This window comes from Salvelinus namaycush, chromosome 37 (genome assembly GCF_016432855.1).
Source record: "Salvelinus namaycush isolate Seneca chromosome 37, SaNama_1.0, whole genome shotgun sequence".
In the NCBI taxonomy this organism is placed as follows: Eukaryota; Metazoa; Chordata; class Actinopteri; order Salmoniformes; family Salmonidae; genus Salvelinus; species Salvelinus namaycush.
The window spans coordinates 17,967,012-17,993,548 of NC_052343.1; the positions used below are offsets into that span (position 1 = coordinate 17,967,012).

At 43.0% G+C, this 26,537-nt stretch overlaps 1 protein-coding gene across 1 annotated transcript in view; it reads right to left on the reverse strand.

Annotated features, from left to right (window-relative positions):
* The window catches only part of LOC120031018 (growth factor receptor-bound protein 10-like), an 86,705-nt gene that overhangs the window by 53,369 nt on the left and 6,799 nt on the right, over positions 1-26,537 (reverse strand). The window contains exon 2 of the mRNA XM_038976537.1: positions 9,898-10,017. Coding sequence (XP_038832465.1) covers positions 9,898-9,948 — 51 coding nt within the window. The 5' untranslated portion in view covers positions 9,949-10,017. The remainder of the gene's footprint in view (positions 1-9,897; positions 10,018-26,537) is intronic.

Genomic DNA, 26,537 nt, shown 5'->3' on the forward strand with positions numbered 1-26,537 from the left:
TCTTCAGTCGAGGCCTAGGAAGCAGTTACTGTGGCAGTAAGCAGTTGTCTTCAGTCGAGGCCTAGGAAGCAGTTACTGTGGCAGTAAGCAGTTGTCTTCAGTCGAGGCCTAGGAAGCAGTTACTGTGGCAGTAAGCAGTTGTCTTCAGTCGAGGCCTAGGAAGCAGTTACTGTGGCAGTAAGCAGTTGTCTTCAGTCGAGGCCTAGGAAGCAGTTACTGTGGCAGTAAGCAGTTGTCTTCAGTCGAGGCCTAGGAAGCAGTTACTGTGGCAGTAAGCAGTTGTCTTCAGTCGAGGCCTAGGAAGGAGCTTACTGTGGCAGTAAGCAGTTGTCTTCAGTCGAGGCCTAGGAAGCAGTTACTGTGGCAGTAAGCAGTTGTCTTCAGTCGAGGCCTAGGAAGCAGTTACTGTGGCAGTAAGCAGTTGTCTTCAGTCGAGGCCTAGGAAGCAGTTACTGTGGCAGTAAGCTGTTGTCTTCAGTCGAGGCCTAGGAAGCAGTTACTGTGGCAGTAAGCAGTTGTCTTCAGTCGAGGCCTAGGAAGCAGTTACTGTGGCAGTAAGCAGTTGTCTTCAGTCGAGGCCTAGGAAGCAGTTACTGTGGCAGTAAGCTATTGCTAGCTAGTTTGTCCTAGGAGATGAACGCTGGGGTTGTTATTTTACCTGAAATGCATATGGTCCTTTTTTTGCTGGATCTTTGTAAAGTTTTGATCAGGAGTCATACAAAATCGTGTGTTTATATACTCTGATGATTAATCCACAAATAAAAGGGGAAGCCTAGTTAGTTTTTAGTTAGTTATCGTTGATTAACTCTCCTCTTTCATCTTTCAAGCATGTATGCTTTGTATGCTTGTGAAAACCAATGAGAAGATTGCTGCGCGTATTTTAGCATTCGGCAACACAGGCACTCGTTGACGTGCATGGATAAAATGAGTGAATAACATGGACACGTTCATTTATATTGTAACACTTGCGCAGGAAACTCGTCCGGTCTGCTTTCCCTGTTAGTCCACAGCAGGAGGACTCGTTTTTCAGTCTATGGGATATTAATCCAGGCATTGAATGTGTTCAGTAGAACCATAGAATGTGTTCAGTAGAACGGTGTCCAGAGGAGATAGTACAGGTGTGAAAAGCGATCCGCCGGGTGAACCACAGCGTTGAAAGCCAATGTTCAGAGTTCTCCCCAGTGTTTATGCTAGTTGTTTTCTTTATAGCAACTTTGCTTTGTTCTGCCTCAGATGTAGGCCTAAACAGCGAGTAGCAGAGAACTTGATACGATTACAGGGCTTCCCACAGAAACACATGCTCCCAGAGAGCACTGTGTCTTCTTGGACAAAAACAATTAAAAGAATAATAAATCACTACATAATACGTGTGGGAGATCCATAATGACAGCACTGATTGGAGCACTCACAGCATGCCGCGGGAACAGAATGTACTGTGGTGGACTTCTGTGTTTGGCTTGCTAGGATGCTCACACACACACACACCACAGACACACACACACACACACGCCAAGACTAAGACCTCTTTTGATACGGCAGAAAAATCTGTAGCTGTTATAATGCCTCAGTGAGAGAGGTAATATGATTTATGAAATGGTTTTGTTGTGAAATTGAAGAGGCTCGAACATTCTTTCATAATTTTGAACACTGGTTTTCATGGTCGACCCTCGGTAAGTATGATTCACAACTTGAAGGAGCCCACTTCAATAAATAAACTCTACACAATCTTAGTTAGGCCTCTGGCTTATTATAACAAGACGTGTAATAATAACCCTTCGAACTCAAACCAGTTTTTAATACGATCTAAATCAAATCACTGAGAAAAAGCAGCAGCAGTACAGTGGTGGCCCTCTCCAGTCTCGTCCTCCTGACTCCAAGCTAATCCCAGTGCAAAGTGTCTGGACATGGTCGACACCACCAGACGAGACAGAGCTAAAGGTCCAGCTACCAGAGTGTGACTGATCCCACCCACCCAGCCCCGACTGACTCCAGTGAGCCCCACCCAAATCTGCACGCTGATATCATGCTCCCAAAGGTTTTAATGGGACTAGAACAACGTTTTGTTGGCTTCCACAGGATAATTATTCTCAGCCATGCCAAGTCCTCCAACAGTATTACTACTCTATTTTAACATGGGGTTGGAAACAAACACCTGCTCAATTCATACACTCTGAGAAGAAGCTATTGACCTAACCACTATATGTTGGGTTTAGAGCGGTAAATAAAGTACAACTACAACACTTTGTTTTAGTGATGCTATCTCAAAACATGGCCACCTACATTCTACACCATAGAAATAGAATTAATAGAATAATTCATATTTTTCTATGATCTACTCTGCCACAAACTCAAACGTAGGCTAGGGTTAGTACGTAGAGAGGGGTCATAGTAAAGTTGGGGGCAGGTTTATAAAAAGGGGCAGATATAAGGCAGATATGAGACCAGGACTAAGGTAGGGGCCAAGATAAGGTCAGGGTTAAGGGTTAAGAACAGGGACAGTGGTATGGTTCAGGCTGAGGTTAGGGGTTTGAACAAGGTCAAGACAAGACCAATGTTAGGGTTGTGGTGTTGAAAGGGGAGTGCCTGACACAATAATCACACATGGGTTCTTTGTGGGGCCTTGCTAAGAAGAAGCACTGTTGTGTTGTGTGCGATAACAACTATTGATTTGCTGACAGTCCTCGTCAAGGCTAGTCTGTTAGAATAGAATGTTCTTAAACACCCTGAGAGCAATTTGAACTCCTTATTAGCCTACATAATTAAGTAAAAAGATCAAGAGTTCAATTTGGACTTTCCACACTGTGCTGTCTCTTTGGAGACACACAGATTGAGAGGACGAGAATGAGAGTAGGTGTGGCCTATTATTTGTTTCCACAGTAATGGGTGGATATAGAATAGCCTAACAGCTGTTAAGTACAGTAGGCTACTGTACATCATTCCTGTATTGCTATCGTCCAGCACTAACACACCCAGTACACCCACTACAATATAAAATAAACACAGCCTCTTTCCACATGCAGGGCTACCTCACTGAACAAGTAGGGGCCTATTCATGTTTAGGCCTAGGTTCTATTCTGGTAGACGTATTCATAATACTCAACACTGGTTCACTTTCCTCAATAACTGATGTTGTGGTTTTGCATAGTGCATTACTAATTTTCATGAGGCATTTCCTAAATGTTAGCGCTCTATAAAACAAGCATAATCCTCACACTAAGGATCATTTAAATGCTACTTCACATTCTAGAAAAGGTCACAATTTCTCCCACCTTGATATTCCATTGGTCATTCTATTAAGTTCAAAAGTTACATTGTTTAACTCTCCTGAATAAAAACAATAACAATATGTGGTCCAATTGTCATAGTTACATTTCATTGCATGCTAACCTAAATACAAGTGCATGGATGTGAAGTAGGGTGAAATGGCCTACTCTACTGCTAGATGACGTCAAACTCCTAGTCTAGTAGCCTAATTCAGTAGGATACTTAGCCCTGCAACATCATGGTAAAGTCAAATACCAATTTAAATAGCAGATTTTATTGCTGTATGTTTATGTAGATAAGCCTACGGTTTCCATTGAGGTTTTTTTGGTAGAGAGAGAGAGGCTTTGAAACACTGAACTTCTTTTACAAGTCAGGGCACATTTGTCATGTAACCCACTAGATGCCTAAAATGCATCCTGATTCAACAAACGCAGCTCAACCCAAACCTTTCCTGTCGGTCAGTGTCTCAAAAATAAAGTAAAAGATCCTGATTTTTGAATCTCCCTATTTACTTCCAAGAAAAACCAGAACAAGAAAGCTTGACTTCCAGGAACAGGAAACCATATGCTTCTGCCAGAAAAATCCACACTTCATTCACTCTAAAAACACCTATAAAACTCAAGGCGAAAAATGTACTGCTCTGCAAAGACTGATGTGTTTCAGGGAATAAGAGCAGCTTTAATGGCTACAGCAGCGTGAAGCCAGAGCCTATGTCCCAAATGGCATGATATTCACTACATAGTGCACTTGTTTTGACCAGTGCCCTGGTCAAAAGTAGTGCACTACATGGGGGATAGGATGCCATTTGCCATTCGGGACACAAACAGAGTCAACATAGCTGCCGACCAAATGATAAACCTATAGCTAACCTATATATATATATATATTTCTCTCTGCAGAACTTTGACTCATGCTTCTATGAGCAATGTTAAAATGTGCTGCTTCACATTGCCAAGCGTGTATTTAACCTGGAATTTCCATAGAGATTTTCCTTGTAATCGTATTCTAGGCAGTTCAATTCTTTGAATCGTTTTACTTTTTGGGCGACCTAACCGAATTCACATAGAAATGTGAGTTATAGATCTATCATTCTCATTGAAAGAAAGTCTAAGAAGCGGCAGATCTACGTGCACTATTACTATGCATCCCTTGCTTAAATTGAGTTTTTGTGTCTTACTTTAGTTTTGTACACCAGCTTTAAACAGCTAAAAATATAATATTTTTGGTTATGGAAAATATATTTCACAGCCGTTTAGATGGTACAATGATTATCTACACTATACTTGCTTGTTTTGTCACAAACTGAAATTAGGCAAACTATTACCATTTTGGTAACACTTTACTTGACACCCAGTGTCATAACATGTTATGACACAGTCATAACTGACATAACTTGTCATAACCTGTTATAATATGGTCATAACACTGTCATGACACATATTTACACCTGTTGTGACATATATTGCGTTATTTTATGGCTGTTATGACACCTACATAAAAGTGTCAAAACCCACATTTACTCAAATTAGTTTTTCCCTTTCAAGAAGTTTCCTTTCGTTTGAAAGTTTGTTTCATAAATCCTTAGTTGTTGTAATGAATTCTTTACAGTCATGCTTTCTCATCATATTTTAAATAACACTGTCATGAAGCATTATGGCCATCCTGGGTCACTTGGACTAAGAAAATACACTTTATGACACTGTCAAGAAGCGTTATGAACATCATAATGCCAGATAATGCCATACATGCACATATATCAGTCAAAAAGAGGGTGTCTTGTCCTGCTCCTGAAATCTGCTGCTGCATTCATTCCAGTCATCAGCAACACAGCATTGAGGTAGGTGCATGTCTGACATCAATATGTGCACAATTACAATCACTTAAAATGGTCAATTAAAAAAAATATATATATATAGCATAAACATAATGTTGACATGTAGGTTATGGTGTAATGGAATGTTTTGCCTTGTGTGGTAGGTTTTGACATACTGTATGTAGGTGTCATAACCAGCCATAAAATAACACAATATATGTCACAACAGGTGTAAATATGTGTCATGACAGTGTTATGACCATATTATAACAAGTTATGTCAGCTGTTATTACATGGTCATGACATGGTTATGACCGTGTCATCACGTGTTATGATGCTGGGTGTCAAGTAAAGTGGTACCCTTTGTAGCAACCAGGAAATGGCGGAGCGATTTCTGCATAGTGCATCTTTAAATGTGACTTATTTTCTTCAGAGTTTAGGCTTGCACGGAATCCTATTTACATTTTACAGTCAGTATAAACTGAAACAGTAAGCCATCTTGACAAATGGAAACTACTTTAGCAAGTAGGCCAACCTCTGTTTCCAAGGAATATGCCTAGTCTATTCAGTACACTAAAACATTAAACTAACCACAATACTATTTAACACAGACTCTTGAGCTCAATACTAAGTCCACAGCTGTGTAGCAGCCATAGTCCGATGGTTTATTATTACATATTTACGAACCTCATTGCATTGGCTGTTTTCGAGTTGCGGACTTATGTTACAATAGTCAGAGCGGCTCTGAGGCTTTGAACTCTAACACGTTTAACGGTGTGAAGCACCCTCAAAGCGCCTCATGCACAGGAGATGGTCTGAGTTTAGATTCCTGGAAGGCTGGATTAGGCTGTGATGGACCTATGATCTTGTTTCTACTATCATATTAAGCTCCTCAACCTGTAAAACCATTTCACCTTTTGAGAGACCAGGTTGGACTGTTTACTAGGACAGGGGTTACAGGCGGACAAGAGCAGAGAGATCACCTGGAGAACATGGAGAACTTTTGACCAACAGACAGACAGTTTCAAAATTGTTGCACTTGACTTGTTGCAAAGTTGTAAAAAATTAGCTAGTATCTAGCAAGGCAGTAAGCTATGGAATGTATCCCCTCATATATAGGATCTTCTTAGGTAACATTATGAACGTTTTTGAGGATGTATTGAAATCAAGTGTATTTTGCTTGTGTAACAGGGTTGGTTATGTTTCCCCTTGACACTGCAGAAATATGTATTCAATGTTTATGTATTCCTATTGGTTGGTTGAGTTTACATATTGATAGGTACTATACCATTGGTTATGCTTTCAGATAGCAGGAGATCATGAACGTATGTATGTATTTGCTGTAAGAGCGAGTTAGCTAGCTTGCTCTAATTGTAACGGTAGGTTATTTCCATGCTAACAGACAAATCACAAATCTACAAGCATCAACATACAATTGTCCTGCACATCTAATGTGCTTCTTTGTGTCTGTCGTCAGGTACTTATATTTATTGTAATTTTTTTGTTATTATGATGTTTGATTACAAAATACCCAGTCTGATATTGACTTGCAAGCGAGGAATCACAAATCTACAGCCATCTAATGTGGTTTCTTGTGTCTATGGTCAGAATAACCACCAATCAACTGGGATCGCTGGCTGGAAAGTGCTTCCTTTAAAAAGCTTCCCCAGTGAAAAATGTCTGGCACCGCCAGTGAACCTTCACGTAACTGTCTCACTGGCTTTGTATGTCTGCTGCTGGTGGCAAAACCCAGTCACCCCTCTGGGGATCAATAAAGTTAACTCGACAGACACTGTGACCCAAAGACCTATTAGAAGCAAACCAAGAGTGAGAACGCAATCCATGTGTCCATTAACTATTAAAGATCATAACCCTACACGTAGGCCTACATAAATTACAGTGGGGTCCCAAATTATTGGCACCCTTGATAAAGATGAGCAAAGAAAATAATAGAAAATAGAAAATAAATAATAAAAAAATTCTGAGCTACATTGTATGTTCCAAAAAATGGGGACATTTTATTATTTTATACTAATTCAATTGCTCAGAGAAAGAGATTTTGTTAAACAAGTCATCAATTATGGGGGCAAAATTTTGGACACCCCTAAAGATTCTTACAAATAAAGTAGTCAAAAGTGTTGTATTTGGTTCCATATTCCTAGCACGCAATGAATACGTCAAGCTTGTGATCTTTGACCCTCTGTAACTTTATTACTCATCATTATTCACAATTCATTCGGGATTATCCGTAATCATGGTAGCATCCACATTAATGTAGAAGTGTTTAGAGACATTTTCTATTCTTATTTACAATAAAAGTGACTCCAAAATGAAACAATACATTATTTACCATTAATTTCTATTGGGCACAAAATGATCTGAAACACAACCAAAACAAACTGCAAATGTATCCAAAAACTTTGTAGAGTCACAAGCTTGATGTAGTCATTGCTACTTTATTTAGAAGAATCTTCAGGCGTGTCAAAATTATTATTTGTTAAACAAAATCTTCTTATTTGAGCAATCGTATTAGTATAAAATAATATATTTTCCCCATACAATATAGTTTAGTATTTTAATTATTTATTTTTAACAGTCATTTTTGTTCATCTTTATCAAGGGTGTCAATCATTTCAAACCCCACTGCACTATTATATACTGTACCATCTTTGATGACAGAAGTCTATCGATCCATCACTGACTGACCCAACATGGAAACATGATGCGACCCTCCAGATCTACCAAACAAAGAAAAACCAGACTTCTGTTCATTAGGGCACGCAACGTAAAACGCTTGAAAACTTTTTGCAACAGAAAATTAAACGTTTGTGTACAGACCCTCCCTGTTTCTGACCATTTTCTTCTGATTGGTGACTAATGAACATGACACAGAAGATACAGTTCTCCTTCACTGGCATCCCAGACCATAAGCACAAACTCATAACAGGATTACAAACACCTGACCTTTCACACAGTGTTTAATTGAAAGTAGAGCTGGGACGATAAACAGGAAATGATCCATCACTTTTGCTGATATCGTTCATTACTATAAGTAGCCTATACTACTATACTACTATATGTGAAGATTGAAATTAAATAAGGGTCCTAATATGGGTGATTTTTAATGGGACAATTTCCATCAAATTAGTAGTAGTAGTTTAAAGGATTTAAAATAAATAAATGTATAGTTCTATTTATTGTTATTGCATCAATTCAGGCAATTTATTGCAATATGGATTTTGGTCCATATCCCCCAGCTCTAATTGAAAGTACAAAAACTGAGACTATTCCATCCATATAACATCCAGTTCAATAGTCCTACCTTGGAGTGCTGTGGCAAACCTCCAGTCAGTTCCCCCAGCTCTCTCTCGCCCTCTCTCCAACACCGCCTTGGAGCTGAGCCCAGAATCCCAGAACATTTACTAGTTATATAACCCCAGGATAAAGAAGCTGTTTCTGCCCATTATTTACCAATTAAAAAACGGACAGTGTGAATGAGCCCGTCGAGGAAGAGATCAGATGCATAGAATAGCTACTTCTAGGAACTGTTAAGCTAGTTGAGATACTTTGTGTTTAGCTGCATGACTAAACTAGTGTGTCTTATACTAGAAAAGTGGACATAGCCTATTCATATTCTATTCTTTAGCTTTAACCACAATGAAAGCCCAAGGGAAAGGGTGGGTGGTGGATGACAGGCTAAAATCCCCACAGCACAGGCTTCCTAAATAGCACTTTAGGGCTGGGGATGGGTTGAACTCTCCTCTACAGGGCGGGTGACCAGGCTGATTGATAGTCTATTTCCCACTGGACTGGGGTTGAACTGCTGCACGTGGAAACAAACAATGTAAAATTAAAAAATTAAAATAAACCCCCTCAAAACAATCCGGTTAATCCGTTGATTGAGACCACTGTTGACGGTCTTACGTCGGGTCCAGATTCCCCATGCTGGGCCATGCACCATGTGAATTACCATCAATGTATTCAGCCCAAAAGAATGTGCGTCCATGCCACTGCCATTCATTGGCTCTTCTGTTTTCATTCATGCTCTGCCACTAAATCTATTGGCCATGACAGGTACATTCACAGCAAGGTTTTTTTGCTACGGCCCAGCTGAGAGTGTGGGGCTCTGGTTTTTACTTCTCTCTCCCGCCTTCCCTCAGCTCTGGCTCTGGGGTGAGGGAGGGCTTATAGCAGGGGAACTGGGAGTGTTTAAACAGTCTTTTCCTAACCACTCCATGTATAGTTTTATATACAGTTCCATATGTTAGATGCATATAGAGCGTTTTATTATTTTTATGTTTATGACTTGTGTAAATAAGAGTTACAAATCCCAAATGGTGCTGCTTCAGCAAACACTAGAATATTACCACAGCTAATAAAGAGCTTATAAAATATGGCAGACCTGGGTTCAAATAGTATTTGAAATCCTTTTAACACTTTAGCTGTGCTTGCTTGAACTTGCCTTGTGAAAAAGTACCAATGGAATACTCACAAAAGTGAAAACCCCGCCCAACTGGCACTGCAGCCAGGCTCAAGTAAACGCTCAAAGTTACTGAAAGAAAACAAATCATATTTGAAGCTAGGTCTGATAGATGGTGTGGTTAAACTATGGTCTAAGCCAATAGTTTTAACAGAAAACATCACAGTAGTAAATGAGAGCAATGGTAACATTCGTAATTGCTATTCCAAATTAATTGATATCTCTGACATATTAAAACATTTGAAATCTACACATGAACACTCAAGAACAAAGACAAAGAGGTCATTTTACTGAAATATAGATGGTACAAAACATCTAGTAAAATACATGTATTATTTACCTGATAATTTGGATGGTGTAGAAAATAATCTGGACATCCGGCTACAGCCATGTTATGGAGCTATTTCTCAATCTCTGTTCTTTGGGTTTTCGCATTCACTTTTGATAGATGATGCAAGACCTGGAAAAGAAAACAGGAGATATCAATGAAACTACACATGCAAAAATGTAGCTAAAGCATCCACAGTAAAAAAGTTTTTGATGATCTTTTACAATTATTTTTACTGCATCAAGGATAGCATACACATACGTTTCGGGTTAACATCCTTCTTCAGTGTGTAGCTTCATGACGGACGTTAATTAAACTAAAATGCTTCAGAACAGTGGAGACTAATATAGCACAGAGCACATCTTAACTCACATAAACTCAGCAAAAAAAGAAACGTCCTCTCACTGTCAACTGCATTTATTTTCAGCAAACTTAACATGTGTAAATATTTGTATGAACATAACAAGATTCAACAACTGAGACATAAACTGAACAAGTTCCACAGACATGTGACTAACAGAAATTGAATAATGTGTCCCTGAACAAAGGGGGGGTCAAAATCAAAAGTAACAGTCAGTATCTGGTGTGGCCACCAGCTGCATTAAGTACTGCAGTGCATCTCCTCCTCATGGACTGCACCAGACTTGCCAGTTCTTGCTGTGAGATGTTACCCCACTCTTCCACTAAGGCACCTGCAAGTTCCCGGAAATCCCGGGGGGGGGGGGGGGGGGGGGGTATGGCCCTAGCCCTCACCCTCCGATCCAAAAGGTCCCAGACGTAATGAGGGCTCTTCGCTGGCCATGGCAGAACACTTGCAGTTGCCTTGCAGGAAATCACGCACAGAACGAGCAGTATGGCTGGTGGCATTGTCATGCTGGAGAGTCATGTCAGGATGAGCCTGCAGGAAGGGTACCACATGAGGGAGGAGGATGTCTTCCCTGTAACGCACAGTGTTGAGATTGCCTGCAATGACAACAAGCGCAGTCCGATGATGCTGTGACACACCGCCCCAGGCTATGACTGACCCGCCACCTCCAAATCGATCCCGCTCCAGAGCACAGGCCTCGGTGTAACGCTCATTCCTTTGACGATAAACGCGTATCCGACCATCACCGCTGGTGAGACAAAACCGTGACTCGTCAGTGAAGAGCACTTTTTGCCAGTCCTGTCTGGTCCAGCGATGGTGGGTTTGTGCCCATAGGCGACGTTGTTGCCGGTGATGTCTGGTGAGGACCTGCCTTACAACAGGCCTACAAGCCCTCAGTCCAGCCTCTCTCAGCCTATAGTGGACAGTCTGAGCACTGATGGAGGGATTGTGCGTTCCTGGTTGAACTCGGGTAGTTGTTGTTGCCATCCTGTACCTGTCCCGCAGGTGTGATGGTAGGATGTACCGATCCTGTGCAGGTGTTCTTACACGTGGTCTGCCACTGCGAGGACGATCAGCTGTCCGTCCTGTCTCCCTGTAGTGCCGTCTTAGGCGTCTCACAGTATGGACATTGCAATTTATTGCCCTGGCCACATCTGCAGTCCTCATGCCTCCTTGCAGCATGCCTAAGGCATGTTCACGCAGATGAGCAGGGACCCTGGGCATCTTTCTTTTGGTGTTTTTCAGAGTCAGTAGAACGGCCTCTTTAGTGTCCTAAGTTAATTGCCTATCGTCTGTAAGCTGTTAGTGTCTTAACAACCATTCCACAGGTGCATGTTCATTATTTGTTTGTGGTTCATTGAACAAGCATGGGAAACAGTGTTTAAACCCTTTACAATGAAGATCTGTGAAGTTACTTGGATTTTTACGAATTATCTTTGAAAGACAGGGTCCTGAAAAAGGGACATTTCTTTTTTTGCGGAGTGTAGTTCTACAGGTCAGTAAACACTAGCCTAAACAGTAAACAGCTTCTAGCAGCAAACAACTCTCAGGTCTTAGTTAAAGGCTATGGTATGATTGTTCAAAAGTTCTAAGTTGAAACTACTGTACTCATGTGGTGTGTGGAAGGAAATTAAACCTACAGTGAACGTCCTCACTCAAAAAAGCTTTAATGTTGCTTTTTTAATCATTCTCAAGAGGTTTATAGACTACAACTGGCCACCTTTATCACCTGGCCTGGTTGGTGGTGTTGATCAGAACCCAGATGAAAACAGATACAAAAAGGTAAAAGTTGGTGCAGATCAGATCATGTAGTATTTTGTTGCAACCACTGTCTGAGAATCCTGGTCAGTCAGACAAGATCACATTTTAAAACTTATGAGAAACAGAAACAGCAACTGGCACAATGATGCTGTTATTCCAAGTCCTTCAGCCAATACTTTGCTGGTGCTTCCTGTGAGTGTTGACATGTAGCTAAAGCCTCGTCCAATCCCTGGGTCAAGACAGGAGAAAGTTCAACAACAAGTTGGACCTTTGGTCTATTTGAACATCTTAAAGGCAGTATCCTATTAACCTATTGATAGCCTACATCTACAAATACAAACACTTGTAAACATTTCCCCTGAAATACAGGCCATATACATGACACAGTCATCTGCAGGCTTAGGCCTAGCACAGTTTCTCACTGAATGGAGCTGAATGCCCTTTTGGAGTATAAACACAAGTATAAACACCATGGAACCACACAGCCGTCATACCGCTCAGGAAGGAGATGCGTTCTGTCTCCTAGAGATGAATGTAATTTGGTGCGAAAAGTGCAAATCAATCCCAGAACAACAGCAAAGGACCTTGTGAAGATGCTGGAAGAAACAGGTACAGAAGTATCTATATCCACAGTAAAACGTGTCCTATATCAACATAACCTGAAAGGCCGCTCAGCAAGGAAGAAGCCACTGCTCAAAAACCTCCATAAAAAATCCAGACTACGGTTTGCAACTGCACATGTGGACAAAGACCATACTTTTTGGAGAAATGTCCTCCGGTCTGATGAAACAAAAATAGAACTTATTGGCCATAATGACCATCGTTATGTTTGGAGGAAAAAGAGGGAGGCTTGCAAGCCGAAGAACACCATCCCAACCGTGAAGCACGGGGGTGGCAGCATCATGTTGTGGGGGTGCTTTGCTGCAGGAGGGACTGGTGCACTTCACAAAATAGATGGCATCATGAGGTGGGGAAATTATGTGGATATATTGAAGCAACATCTCAAGACATCAGTCAGGAAGTTAAAGCTTGGTCGCAAATAGGTCTTCCAAATGGACAATGACCCCAAGCATACTTCCAAAGTTGTGGCAAAATGGCTTAAGGACAACAAAGTCAAGGTATTGGAGTGGCCATCACAAAGCCCTAACCTCAAACCTATAGAAAATTTGTGGGCAAAACTTAAAAACTGTGTGCGAGCAAGGAGGCCTACAAACCTAAGTCAGTTATACCAGCTCTGTCAGAATTCACCCAACTTATTGTGGGAAGCTTGTGGAAGGCTACCCGAAACGTTTGACCCAAGTTAAACAATTTAAAGGCAATGCTACCAAATACTAATTGAGTGTATGTAAACTTCTGACCCACTGGGAATGTGATGAAAGCTGAAATAAATAATTCTCTACTATTATTCTGACATTGCACATTCTTAAAATAAAGTGGTGATCCTAAATGACCTAAAACAGGGATTTTTTTCAAGGATTAAATGTCTGGAATTGTGAAAAACTGAGTTTAAATGTATTTGGCTATGGTGTGTGTACTTCCGACTTCAACTGTATATTCAATGTGCGGCAGAAAATTGATGCTATGATTAAGAAATTTGAGCTCTTTTCTGTCTGCATTAACAAGGACAACACACAGGTCTTTCCATCACTGTATGATTTTTTGTGTGCAAATGAACTCAAGCTTACAGACAATGTCAAATGTGATATAGCGAAGCACCTGAGTGAGCTGGTTGCGCAATTACGCAGGTACTTTCCCGAAACGGACGACACAAACAACTGGATTCGTTATCCCTTTCATGCCCTGCCTCCAGTCCACTTACCGATATCTGAACAAGAGCCTCATCAAAATTGCATCAAGCGGTTCTGTGAAAATGTTATTTAATCAGAAGCCACTGCCAGATTTCTGCAAAGGGCTGCGCTCAGAGTTTCTTCCCTTGGCAAATCGAGCTGTTAAGACACTGATGCCCTTTGCAACCACGTACCTATGTGAGAGTGGATTCTCGGCCCTCACAAGCATGAAAACGAAATACAGGCACAGACTGTGTGTGGAAAATGATTTAAGACTGAGATTCTCTCCAATACAACCCAACATTGCAGAGTTATGTGCATCCTTTCAAGCACACCCTTCTCATTAACCTGTGGTGAGTTATTCACATTTTTGATGAACAAATATGGTTTTATATGTATGATGACTAAATAAAGAGCAAAATTATTGATTATTATTAGTGATGCACCGATATGACATTTTTGGTCGATACCGATATCTGATATTTAACATTTTAGCTGCCTTTTAAGCATTTTAGTACAGTTAAATAGTTAAGACACACACATGGACGCAGCGGTCTAAGGCAATGCATCTCAGTGCAAGAGGAGTGTCACGCCCTGACCTTAGATATCTGTTTTTCTATATATTTTGGTTAGGTCAGGGTGTGACTAGGGTGGGTACGCTTGTTTTGTATGTCTAGGGTTTTTGTATGTCTAGGGGTGTTGTATGTCTAGGGGTGTTGTATGTTTAGGTGTTTTTTATGTCTATGTTGGCCTGATATGGTTCCCAATCAGAGACAGCTGTTTATCGTTGTCTCTGATTGGGGATCATATTTAGGTAGCCATTTTTCCTTGTTTGTGTTGTGGGATTTTGTCTACGTATAGTTGCCTTTGTGCACATTAGTAGCTTCACGTTTCGTTTGTGCTTTTGTTGTTTTTTTGTTTATGAGTTTCTCTTTATTAAATATGTGGAACTCTACTCACGCTGCGCCTTGGTCTCCTCTTTACGACGAGCGTGACAGAAGATCCCACCAACAAAGGAACAAGCAACGTGCCCAGGAGGAAGAAGTATCCCGGACTTGGGAACAGATCCTGGATGGGAAGGGATCCTGGACTTGGGAGGAAATCCTGGCTGGACAGGATCGCCTTCCTTGGCGGGAGTCGCCTAGGAGCATGAGAGGACAGCAACGATGTCGGGGAGGTAGGCCACAGAAACCCCAATAAAAAAAAATTGGGGGGGGGGGGGCACATGGAGCAGTCGGCGGAGCCGAGGAGCAGACCAGAACCAGTCTGGGAAAAGAAGGAGAAGAAGGAGGAGAGAGAAATGCGAGAGTTGTTGAGTTGGTGGAAGACGCACGGATTTGGAATAAAGGAACGTGTTGTCAGTTTGGTGCCACCTGAGTCAGCTCCCCGTACTCGTCCTGAAACGTGTGTTAAAGTTCCGGAACAATTGATGCCGGCTATACACATCAGGTCTCCAGTATACCTTCACAACCCAGTGTGTCCTGTGCCAACTCCTCGCACTCTCCCTCAAGTGCGCTTTCCCAGTCAGGTGTGTCCTGTTCCTGCTCCTCGCACTCTCCCTCAAGTGCGTGTCCCCAGTCAGGTCCGTCCTGTTCCTCTTCCCGCACTCGCCCTGAGGTGCGTGTCATCAGCCCGTTGGCACCTATACCGGTCCCCGCATCAGGTCTCCAGTGCGCCTCCACAGTCCAGTACGTCCTGTGCCTCCTCCCTGCACTCGCCCTGAGGTGCGTGTCATCAGCCCGGTGCCACCTGTACCGGTCCCACGCATCAGGCCTCCAGTGCGCATCCACAGTCCAGTACGTCCTGTGCCTCTTACCCGCACTCGCCCTGAGGTGCGTGTCATCATCCCGGTGCCACCGGTACCGGTCCCACGCATCAAGCCTCCAGTGCGCCTCCACAGTCCAGAGCATCCGGCGACAGTTCCCAGTCCAGAGCTTCCGACGACAGTTCCCAGTGCAGAACTTCCGGCGACAGTTCCCAGTACAGAGCATCCGGCGACAGTTCCCAGTCCAGAGCATCCGGCGACAGTTCCCAGTCCAGAGCTTCCGGCGACAGTTCCCAGTCCAGAGCTTCCGGCGACAGTTCCCAGTCCAGAGCATCCGGCGACAGTTCCCAGTCCAGAGCTTCCGGCGACAGTTCCCAGTCCAGAGCTTCCGGCGACAGTTCCCAGTCCAGAGCATCCGGCGACAGTTCCCAGTCCAGAGCATCCGGCGACAGTTCCCAGTCCAGAGCTTCCGACGACAGTTCCCAGTCCAGAGCTTCCGGCGACAGTTCCCAGTCCAGAGCTTCCGGCGAAGTTTCACAGTCCGGAACCTACAACGACGGTCTACAGTCCGGAACCTCCTGAGACGGTCCCCAGTCCGGAGCCTCCAGCGAAGGTCCGCAGTCCGGAGTCTTCGGCGACGAGCTGCAGTCCAGAGCCTCCGGCGACGATCTGCAGTCTAGAGCCTCCAGTGGTGGTTCTCAGTTCAGAGCCTCCGGCGATGATCCACGGTCCAGAGCCTCCAGTGACGGTCCAGAGCCTTCAGCAGGGGTTCTCAGTCCAGAGCCTCCTGCGACGATCTACGGTCCGGTTCCTCCGGCGACGATCCACGTGTTGGAGCCTCCGGCGAAGATCCAAGGTCCGGGGCCTCCAGAGACGACCCACGGTCCGGAGCTTCCAGAGCTGCGTCCAGAACCGGAGCCGCCACCAAGGGTAGATGCCCACCCGGACCCTCCCCTATAGGTTCAGGTTCGCGGCCGGGAGTCCGCACCTCTGGGGGGGGGGGGGGGGGGTACTGTCACGCCCTGACCTTAGATATCTATTTTTTCTATATATTTTGGTTAGGTCAGGGTGTGACTAGGGTGGGTGCGCTTGTTTTGTATGTCTAGGGTTTTTGTATGTCTAGGGGTGTTGTATGTCTAGGGGTTTTGTGTGTCTAGGGGTTTTGTATGTCTATGCTGGCCTGATATGGCTCCCAATCAGAGACAGCTGTTTATCGTTGTCTCTGATTGGGGATCATATTTAGGTAGCCATTTTTCCTTGTTTGTGTTGTGGGATCTTGTCTACGTATAGTTGCCTTTGTGCACATTAGTAGCTTCACGTTTTGTTTGTGCTTTTGTTGTTTTTTTGTTTATGAGTTTCTCTTTATTAAATATGTGGAACTCTACTCACGCTGCACCTTGGTCTCCTCTTTACGACGAGTGTGACAAGGAGTCACTACAGTCCCTGATTCAAATCCAGGCTGTACCACATCCGCCCATAGGGCGGCGCACAATTGGCCCAGCGTTGTCTGGGTTTGGCCGAGGTAGGCCGTCAATGTAAATAAAAATGTGTTCTTAACTGACTTGCCTAGTTAAATAAAGGTCACACACACACACCAAAAAGTTATTTTGTTTGCATTTACGTATGTCCCCATTACCAGTAAAACATTACCAAAACCTATATCTTTCAGTTACTTGCTGTGCTGTTTCATTGTTCATTTGTTCAGTCGTTTCATTCTCAACCAGGATTTCTATGGAACGCCGTTTGGGTCTTTTTGTGTCATAAAATATACTATTTAACACGTCAAATAAGCTTGTTGACCAATCAGGACCTGAATATGACTACACGTCACATAATAATTTAACGTGTTCATACATTTTTTACATAGTTATTACACATTGATTACACTATCACTCGTATTTCATATGTCACAACGATTCATCGATACGTATGCTATGATGCTGGTAAAGTTGCCTCGCGCACCTACAGTGCTGATCATAAAAGAAATGCTAGCTAGCTCATGGATGTAAACAATGTTCTTCCCCAAAAATGACATAATCTGTTTCAGTAGCTATAGTTAGCTAACTAACTATATAGCTAGGTGTCAGCATCTAAAATAACGGTGGTCAGACCGATCTATGTGAATCTAGCCACAATAAGGATTAGCCACAACACTTCCCACGAGCTGGGTTGTGACAAAAATTCTTAACATTCTTATGTTAATAAATGTATTGTATAGTGTGTATGGCAGACTACAATGATGGCAAAAAACAACATTTGAGAGTGCGCTGACCCTGGTTCTAGAGGAGGTACACAGCTGGAGGTTGAATGTTTGAAGGGGTATGGGACTATAAAAAGTTTTGGAAACACTGATCTACACTGATTGAAGTGGATTTAACAAGTGACATCAATAATGGATCATAGCTTTCACCTGGTCAGTTTGTCATGGAAAGAGCAGGTGTTCCTAATGTTTTGTACACTCAATGTAGATGGCTCTGAGTGAGACTCTTTTGATGCTATTCCAGAAATACTTCTATCAGGCTATTAATTGGTGTTTGGAGTTGCAGTAAGCCTAGACTGTCCCATGCCATGTAGTCATGGACTATTTTCAGGAATTATCAGGATTTTCAGGTTGCCTGGTACTGTTACGGTGCTATTTCCCGTCCCACGGCCCTGCCTGATTACATAAGAAAGTAAAAGCTGGCCGTAAGTTTCACAGCCAGCAGCAGCACCACTCCTACTCTTTCCTGCTCCACAACAAAATTAGAGGAAGCCCCCTGAAGGATGTCATGGTGGCCATAGATCATGTGGACCACTGTCAGACCCGAGAGAGAGAGACCTCCTTTTGTTTGTAGGTATCTGCGGTTAATTTATCAGCAGGGGAAATACAGTAGCACAGCATTTTCATTCAGTACCAGTTCTGCCTTCCACTCTCATCGGATAGAGAACTAGAGCCAGGCAGGCCCGGGCCATGATGCTGAGTGGAACTACCTGAACAGTTTGTGTTCCTTGAAAAAGATGTCTGTTCCACTGGGAGGCCCCTGCCACTAGCTTCAACAGAAAAGTAATGGGCAGATTCCATTAGCTTGTTCCTCATGCTGCCTCTCTCTGAGATTGACAAACGAAGGTAGCAAAATCTTCTCCTCGGGTTCTGACTTACATAGAAAAACTTAGAGAAACAGACTTAGTAGGGTGAGGTAGCAGAGATTTCTTGGACATACATCATCGCCAAACTTCCACTAGGCAAACATTTCAATTAAAATATTGTTGTAGCCCAAACAATGATTTATAGTTTACAACAGTTCCTCCAAGTTCCTCAGAATTAAAAAACTGTGTCATTTCAGCATTACAGTCCGCCAAACCTGATAACAAAATATGAATTATCCACAAAATAGAAAAAGCTGATTGGACATAAATTACATTAAAAGTTCTGAGCAACTGTCATCGTTTCCAATTTGTTGAGAAAGCACAGCATGAACAAAGTTTTTAACACGCAAATAATGATCCACTCATGAGTTTATCTACAATAAAGAGCTTGGCACTTGGATCAATAGAACCACTGAATGGGCTCACTTGTAATTAGTGTGTGTGTATGGGTGTGTGTCCTCTGTGTGTATGCTCTGTGTGTACGCACCGTGCTTTGAACTGCTATGTGTGTCTCAGTCCCGGTCTGTGTGTGTGTAGCCCCACCGATTTATAATTCATACTGTACTGTACGGGTGATCTTGAGAACACAAGAAACATTGATCTCTTGCCCCTCGCCTATGACACTTAACAGTAAAGCCCTCATCATAAAGCTGGTCTGAGAGGAGAGGCACAAAAGGCATACCTATGTGTGATAAACACTCTTTGCTGTGAGATATGGCTGGAAGGGCTTTCCTCCATGAATAAAACCAGAACATTCTAGTGTGTTCTTATGACACATGCCTTGGGGGTTACTTGCCATAATTGGACAAATTGACAAAAAACATATACCTATGTTTAATCATTCCTTTTCAGAATCAAAGTCATTCTGTGTGTGTGTGGGGGGGGGGTAAAAGGGCCTTTGATTTGACTCATTCCACTTGAACAGAATAGTGAAATATGATTAACTGTGACCTTAACGGAGCAATTAGCCCCAAAGCATAGATCAACTAGAAAGGCTGGGGACTTCAGAGCACCGTGTGCCACTGGTACTGTACGCATCTGTACTAATTAGAGAGATTGTTGCTCAAGCTTGCATGAACGAAGAATGTAACTTCAAACAGAGCCTTAACAATGGACATCTTCATCACAGCTAGGCTTAATTATTACAGCCGTGTGAGAGCGGAGAGAGAGAGAGCATGCTAACTTTTAGCCTTAACTATTCAAGTAAGGGGTTCTCCTTCTCCACTGGGCTCTTATTCAACAAGACAAATTTCCTCTGTCTGCTTGTGGGATTTCAAGTCAACATTTCTCCATGCCAGGGAGGGAGGGAGGGGTGCAGTCAGAGGTTTGAGGTCTATTCCTCGGGCTATGCTCATGTTTCTCTTGCAGTTAACTCGTTCTGTTGTCTTTGCCGGTCTAGTCACACAGAGCTAAAGAACAACGGTAGGTCTATACTGTACGTGACGGCACAACTATGTTGTGACAATCAATGTCATCTTAACATACGGTGGAAAAGGGGCACCTAACAACAACAAAGCTACTAGACTGTACTTGGTCCTTGACGTTATGATGAGAGCTGACTGCCTGCATTTCATTGGGATTCATTCTTCATGTGCTATATTGGAACTAGAGGTCGACCGATTAATCGGAATGGGCGTTTAATTAGGGCCGATTTCGTTTTCATAACAATCGTTAATCGGCATTTTTGGACGCCGATTATGGCCGATTACATTGCACTCCACGAGGAGACTGCGTGGCAGGCTGACTACCTGTAACGTGAGTGCAGCAAGGAGCCACGGTAAGTTGCTAGCTAGCATTAAACTTATCTTATAAAAAACAATCAATCTTAACATAATCACTAGTTAACTACACATGGTTTTGATATTACTAGTTTATCCAGCTTGTCCTGCGTTGCATATAATCGATGCGTTGCCTGTTAATTTATCATCAAATCACAGCCTACTTCGCCAAACGGGTGATGCATTCGCGAAAAAAGCACTGTTGTTGAACCAATGTGTACTTAACCATAAACATCAATGCCTTTCTTAAAATCAATACACAAGTATATATTTTTAATCCTGCATATTTAGTTAATATTGCCTGCTAACATGAATTTCTTTTAACTAGGGAAATTGTGTCACTTCTCTTGCGTTCTGTGCAAGCAGAGTCAGGGTATATGCAGCAGTTTGGGCTGCCTGGCTCGTTGCGAACTGTGTGAAGACCATTTCTTCCTAACAAAGACCGTAATTAATTTGCCAGAATTGTACAGAATTATGACATAACATTGAAGGTTCTGCAATGTAACAGCAATATTTAGACATAGGGATGCCACCCGTTAGATAAAATACGGTTCCGTATTTCACTGAAAGAATAAACGTTTTGTTTTCGAAATGATCGTTTCCGGATTTGACCATATTAATGACCAAAGGCTTGTATTTCTGTGTTTATTATATTATAGTCTATAATTTGATATTTGATAGAGCAGTCTGACTGAGTGGTGGTAGGCAGCAGCAGGCTCGTAAGCATTCATTCAAAAAGCACTTTCCTGCATTTGCCAGCAGCTCTTCGCTGTGCTTCAAGCATTGCGCTGTTCACGCCTATCAACTCCCGAGATTAGGCTGACAATACTATAGTGCCTATAAGAACATCCAATAGTCAAAGGTATATGGAATACAAATGGTATAGAGAGAAATAGTCCTATAATAACTACAACCTAAAACTTCTTACCTGGGAATATTGAAGACTCATGTTAAAAGGAACCACCAGCTTTCATATGTTCTCATGTTCTGAGCAAGGAACTTAAACGTTAGCTTTTTAAATGGCAAATATTGCACTTTTACTTTCTTCTCCAACACTTTGTTTTTGCATTATTTAAACCAAATTGAACATGTTTCATTATTTATTTGAGACTAAATAGATTTTATTGATGTATTATATTTAAGTTAAAATAAAAGTGTATATTCAGTATTGTTGTAATTGTCATTATTACAAAAATATATATACAGTATATATATATATATATATGCCACAATCGGTATCGGCGTTGAAAAATCATAATCGGTCGACCTCTAATTGGAACTATGCAGTAGTCCTACTGTGGCAGGCTCTGGGATGGCTTGCTTGCTTTGCTTGGTCATTACGGTACAGTAACAAGTTCATGTGTGCTGATTCTTTACGTTCTAGATTTCAACCACACATTGACAGTCATACGGTGGTGGGATGGCTTGGTTTGCTTGGTACAATACAGTAAGAACTTCATGTGTGCTTACACTGAGGGGAAAGCTTTAATATCCTGCAGTGATTAGCACCAGAACAGAGGCAAAGCCCAGGCTTGGGATCACCATGAGCGCTGGCTATTTAAAGTAAAGCCTAATTGAAACTGAACCAACATTTCCCTGAAGAGATCTCCTCTTTTGCATGTCGCTGCTGGTTTTAAGGTCCAGGCTGGGACCAGAGATGGGTGTTATGGAGACTTTAGCCGCCACACTAACTGCTTGGTCAGTCAGTGGCTGTGATTCTATGCATGATGGAATCTCTCTTGGTTAACAAGCTTCTTAATCGAGCACAGATTTACAAACGGTGTCGTCAACATCATTGCTTCCATTAACACGGACTGAATGAAGGAATGGAACACCAAATAATTTCATTAAGACCTACACTGGTATCAAGGTAAAAAATATGTACAAATGCCTCCATAAACTACAAACACCCTAACAATATGCATAACATAAGGCTAAACTTAACATAGGGTAAACAGAACAGTTTAAAATAGATACTTGAGCAAATTGAATGTAATATATGGTCCTAAACAAGTGCCCAAACTTCAGGGAAGTAGACAACTGCTAACACATTCTCTTGAATAGACCTACATTCCATTAAATACAGTGTGAGTGGGAAATATTACACTTTTAACCTCATCTTTCTGGGCCAAATAATTGAAGTAAAGCAGAAATCTATAAACTTCTTATGGCTCAGGCTGCCAAATATTTCCTTGTGAATGGAATTGGTGGGTTGGGTTCTCTGGGACCTGCCTGTGTTCCCTCCTCTCCTCAAACTGCCCAACTGCATAGCACTCACAGGGCTATACATTCCCCTCCCTTCCAAATTGGGGCACACTTCAAAATAGTAGGACTATTTATAGTTCTGGCCGTCCAGAATCATAACAGCAACCTGTGCAGCAGACTCGTACAAAAGTCAGTTGAGTCATTACTACCCAATACGTTTACAGCACTATGCTTACAAGCCTGAGATCTGTGAGGTAGGCCTGTGGACATTGGGGAAAACTTTGAAATGGGCATTTAGGCCTAGATGTGTAAACTTGAAATACAAACAGCACACAGGTGTCTCTTACAGTCTGAGCCTTCGGACAAAAATAGTATGACTAAGATCAAACTGAAGATCAATTGAAGTTGAATTGCTTTCATGTCTTCTTTTTTTAAAGAAACATTTATATGAAACAGCCTAACTCTGTCCTTCTGTCTTGAAAAACAGCTCAAGCACAGCCACTGATAGGGCTTGATTCTCAAATGCAAAGAATAATGGTGACCTCAAGGTCCATCAAAGGATAAAGGATTAATACTACTACGCATTGAAAGCCACATGCTGGGTGGTAACCCTCAAGAGCGTGACAATCTTCTAGTGGCATTGTTTCTCCAAACAAAACAAAAAGCTTCACTATATGTTGAACAAACAGTAAACTACGCGACCCTGCATTCTGGCCCACCTTAAAGCCACAATCTGTGTTTCAGCCCATTGATTGAACAGCAGGAAATATCCCAGATTGTGCCTTAAAGAGCATACGTAGGCCAGCTTCCATCTGAGCAGGTGAGGCCCAGTCTTGCAGGCTGTTACGTTGCCTGCCTGCCTTACTGTCTACCTACCAACCCACTACACTGCCTGCCTGCTACACTGCCTGCCAAACTGCCAGCCTGCTACACTGCTACACTGCCTGCCTGCTACTCTGCCTGCCACACTACACATCATCCCCTCCATACCACACCACATGATCGCTGGATGAAGCTCACTGCAGTCCTCTGGAATGCTGGGATCCAATTCTTTCCACATAGGCTATTGGATAAAAAAAAGAGCAATGCCCTGAATGGTATGCACTGATTTGTAGGCCAAAGAGTGGTGATGAAAGAAGGCCCTCAGGCAGTGTGCGGGCCGGGGCATTGGAATGTGCAGCTCTGGCCTGTTCAGCTGTGGAGCTGAGCTGCTTGGGCTATGAGGGAAACGGGAGCTGGGCTGGAGGAAAGCTGGGGAGCTGAGCTGCCTGGGAGGGGAGCTGGGCTGAAGTAACAGGGAAGCTGGGGCTTGAGGGGTTGGGCTGGGGCTGGGACTCGGCTGGAGATGCTGGGTCTGGGGAGGGGAGCTGGGACTGCGGCCGGAGCCCCTCAGGGGTGTGTACTTAGTCCCCTCCCGTACTCCCTGTTCACCCAAGATTGCGTGGCCAAACACGACTCCAACACCATCATTAAGTTTGCTGACGATACAACAGTGGTAGGCCTGATCACCGACAACGATGAAACAGCCTATAGGGAGGAGGTCAGAGACCTGGCAGTGTGGTGCCAGGACAACAACCTCTCCCTTAATGTGAGCAAGACAAAGGAGCTGATCGTGGACTACAGGAAAAGGCGGGCCGAACAGGCCTCCACTAACATCAACAGGGCTGTAGTGGAGCGGGTCGAGAGTTTCAAGTTCCTTCGCGTCTACATCACCAACGAACTATCATGATCCAAACACACCAAGACAGTCGTTAAGAGGGCATGACAACACCTTTTCCCCCGCAGGAGACTGAAAAGACTTGGCATGGGTCCCCAGATCCTCAAAATGTTCTACAGCTGCACCATCGAGAGCATCCTGACCGGTTGCATCACCGCCTGGTTTGGCAACTGCTCGGCATCTGACCGCAAGGCACTACAGAGGGTAGTGCGTATGGCCCAATACACCACTGGGGCCAAGCTTCCTGCCATCCAGGACCTATATACCAGGCGGTGTCCACCGCCTGGTATTTTATGGCTTGGGGGTGGCTTGGGGCTTCCACCCCCAAGCCATAAGACTGCTGAATAATTAATCAAATGGCCACTGGACTATTTACATTGACATGCCCCCCCCATTTGTTTTGTACACTGCTGCTACTCACTGTTATTTATATATATGCATAGTCACTTCACCCCTACCTACATGTGCAAATTACCTTGACTAACCTGTACCCCCGCAAATCGACTCAGTACCGGTACCCCCTATATATAGCCTTGTTATTGTTATTTTATTGTGTTACTTTTTATAATTTTTTACTTTAGTTTATTTGGTAAATATTTTCTTAACTCTTTCTTAAACTGTTAAGAACTTGTAAGTAAGCATTTCACGGTAAGGTCGACACATGTTGTATTCGGCGCAAGTGTCAAATAACTTTTGATTTTATTTTATTTGAAGGACAAAGGGAAAACAGGTTTTTAGACATTTTTGCAAATGTATTACAAATAAAAAACAGAAATACCTTATTTACATAAGTATTCAGACACTTCACTATGAGACTCGAAATTGAGCTCAGGTGCATCCTGTTTCCCTTGATCATCCTTGAGATGTTTCTAAAGATTGATTGGACATGGAAAGGCACACACAGGTCTATATTAAGTCCCACAGTTGACAGTGCATGTCAGAGCAAAATCCAAGCCATGACGTCAAAGGGACTGTCCGTAGAGCTCCGAGACAGGATTGTGTTGAGGCACAGATCTGGGGAAGGACACCAAAAAATGTCGGCAGCATTGAAGGTCCCCAAGAACACAGTGGCCTCCATCATTTTGGAACCACCAAGCTGGCTGCCCGGCCAAACTAAGCAATCGGGGGAGATGGGCCTTGGTCAGGGAGGTGACCAAGAACCCAATGGTCACTCTGAAAGAGCTCCAGAGTTTCTCTGTGGAGAAGGGAGTAGCTTCCAGATGGTAGACGGAAGCCACTCCTCAGTAAAAGACACGACAGCCCGCTTGGAGTTTTCCAAAAGGCACCTAAATGACTCAGACCATGAGGAACAAGATTCTCTGGTCTGATGAAACCAAAATTGAACTCTTTGGCCTGAATGCCAAGCATCACGTCTGAAAGAAACCTGGCACCATCCTACGGTGAAACATGGTGGTGGCAGCATCATGCTGTGGGGATGTTTTTCAGCGGCAGGGACTGGGAGACTAGTCAGGATCGAAGGAAAGATGAATGGAGCAAAGTACAGAGAGATCCTTCATGAAAACCTGCTCCAGAGCGCTCAGGACCACAGACTGGGGCAAAGGTCCACCTTCCAACAGGACAACAACCCTAAGGACAAATCTCAATGTCCTTGAGTGGCCCAGCCCGAGCCCGGACTTGAACCCAATCAGACATCTCTGGAGAGACCTGAAAATAGCTGTGCAGCGACACTACCCATCCAACCTGACAGAGCATGAGAGGATCTGCAGAGAAGAATGGGAGAAATTCCCCAAATGTAGGTGTGCCAAGCTTGTAGCGTCATACCCAAGAAGACCAGAGGCTGTAATCGCTGCCAAAGGTGCTTCAACAAAGTACTGAGTAAAGGGTCTGAATACTTATATAAAATGTGATATTTATGTTTTTTATTAAAAGTCAAGGGATCGGAATACTTCGGTATTCCGAATGCACTGTAATAATAATAATAATAATAATAATAATTTAAACGGTTATTTTATTTTCGTGAAGGTCTTCATCCATAATCGTCAGTTACACTATTATATGGTAATTGTGCCAGGCCTATTAAGGGCCACATTATGACCCATCCAAACGGCAACGAGCGCTTACAGTTTTTAAAAATGTCCCGCCTCCAAGCAGTGACGGTTGCAAGAGCAGCGTGTGAAACTCAACT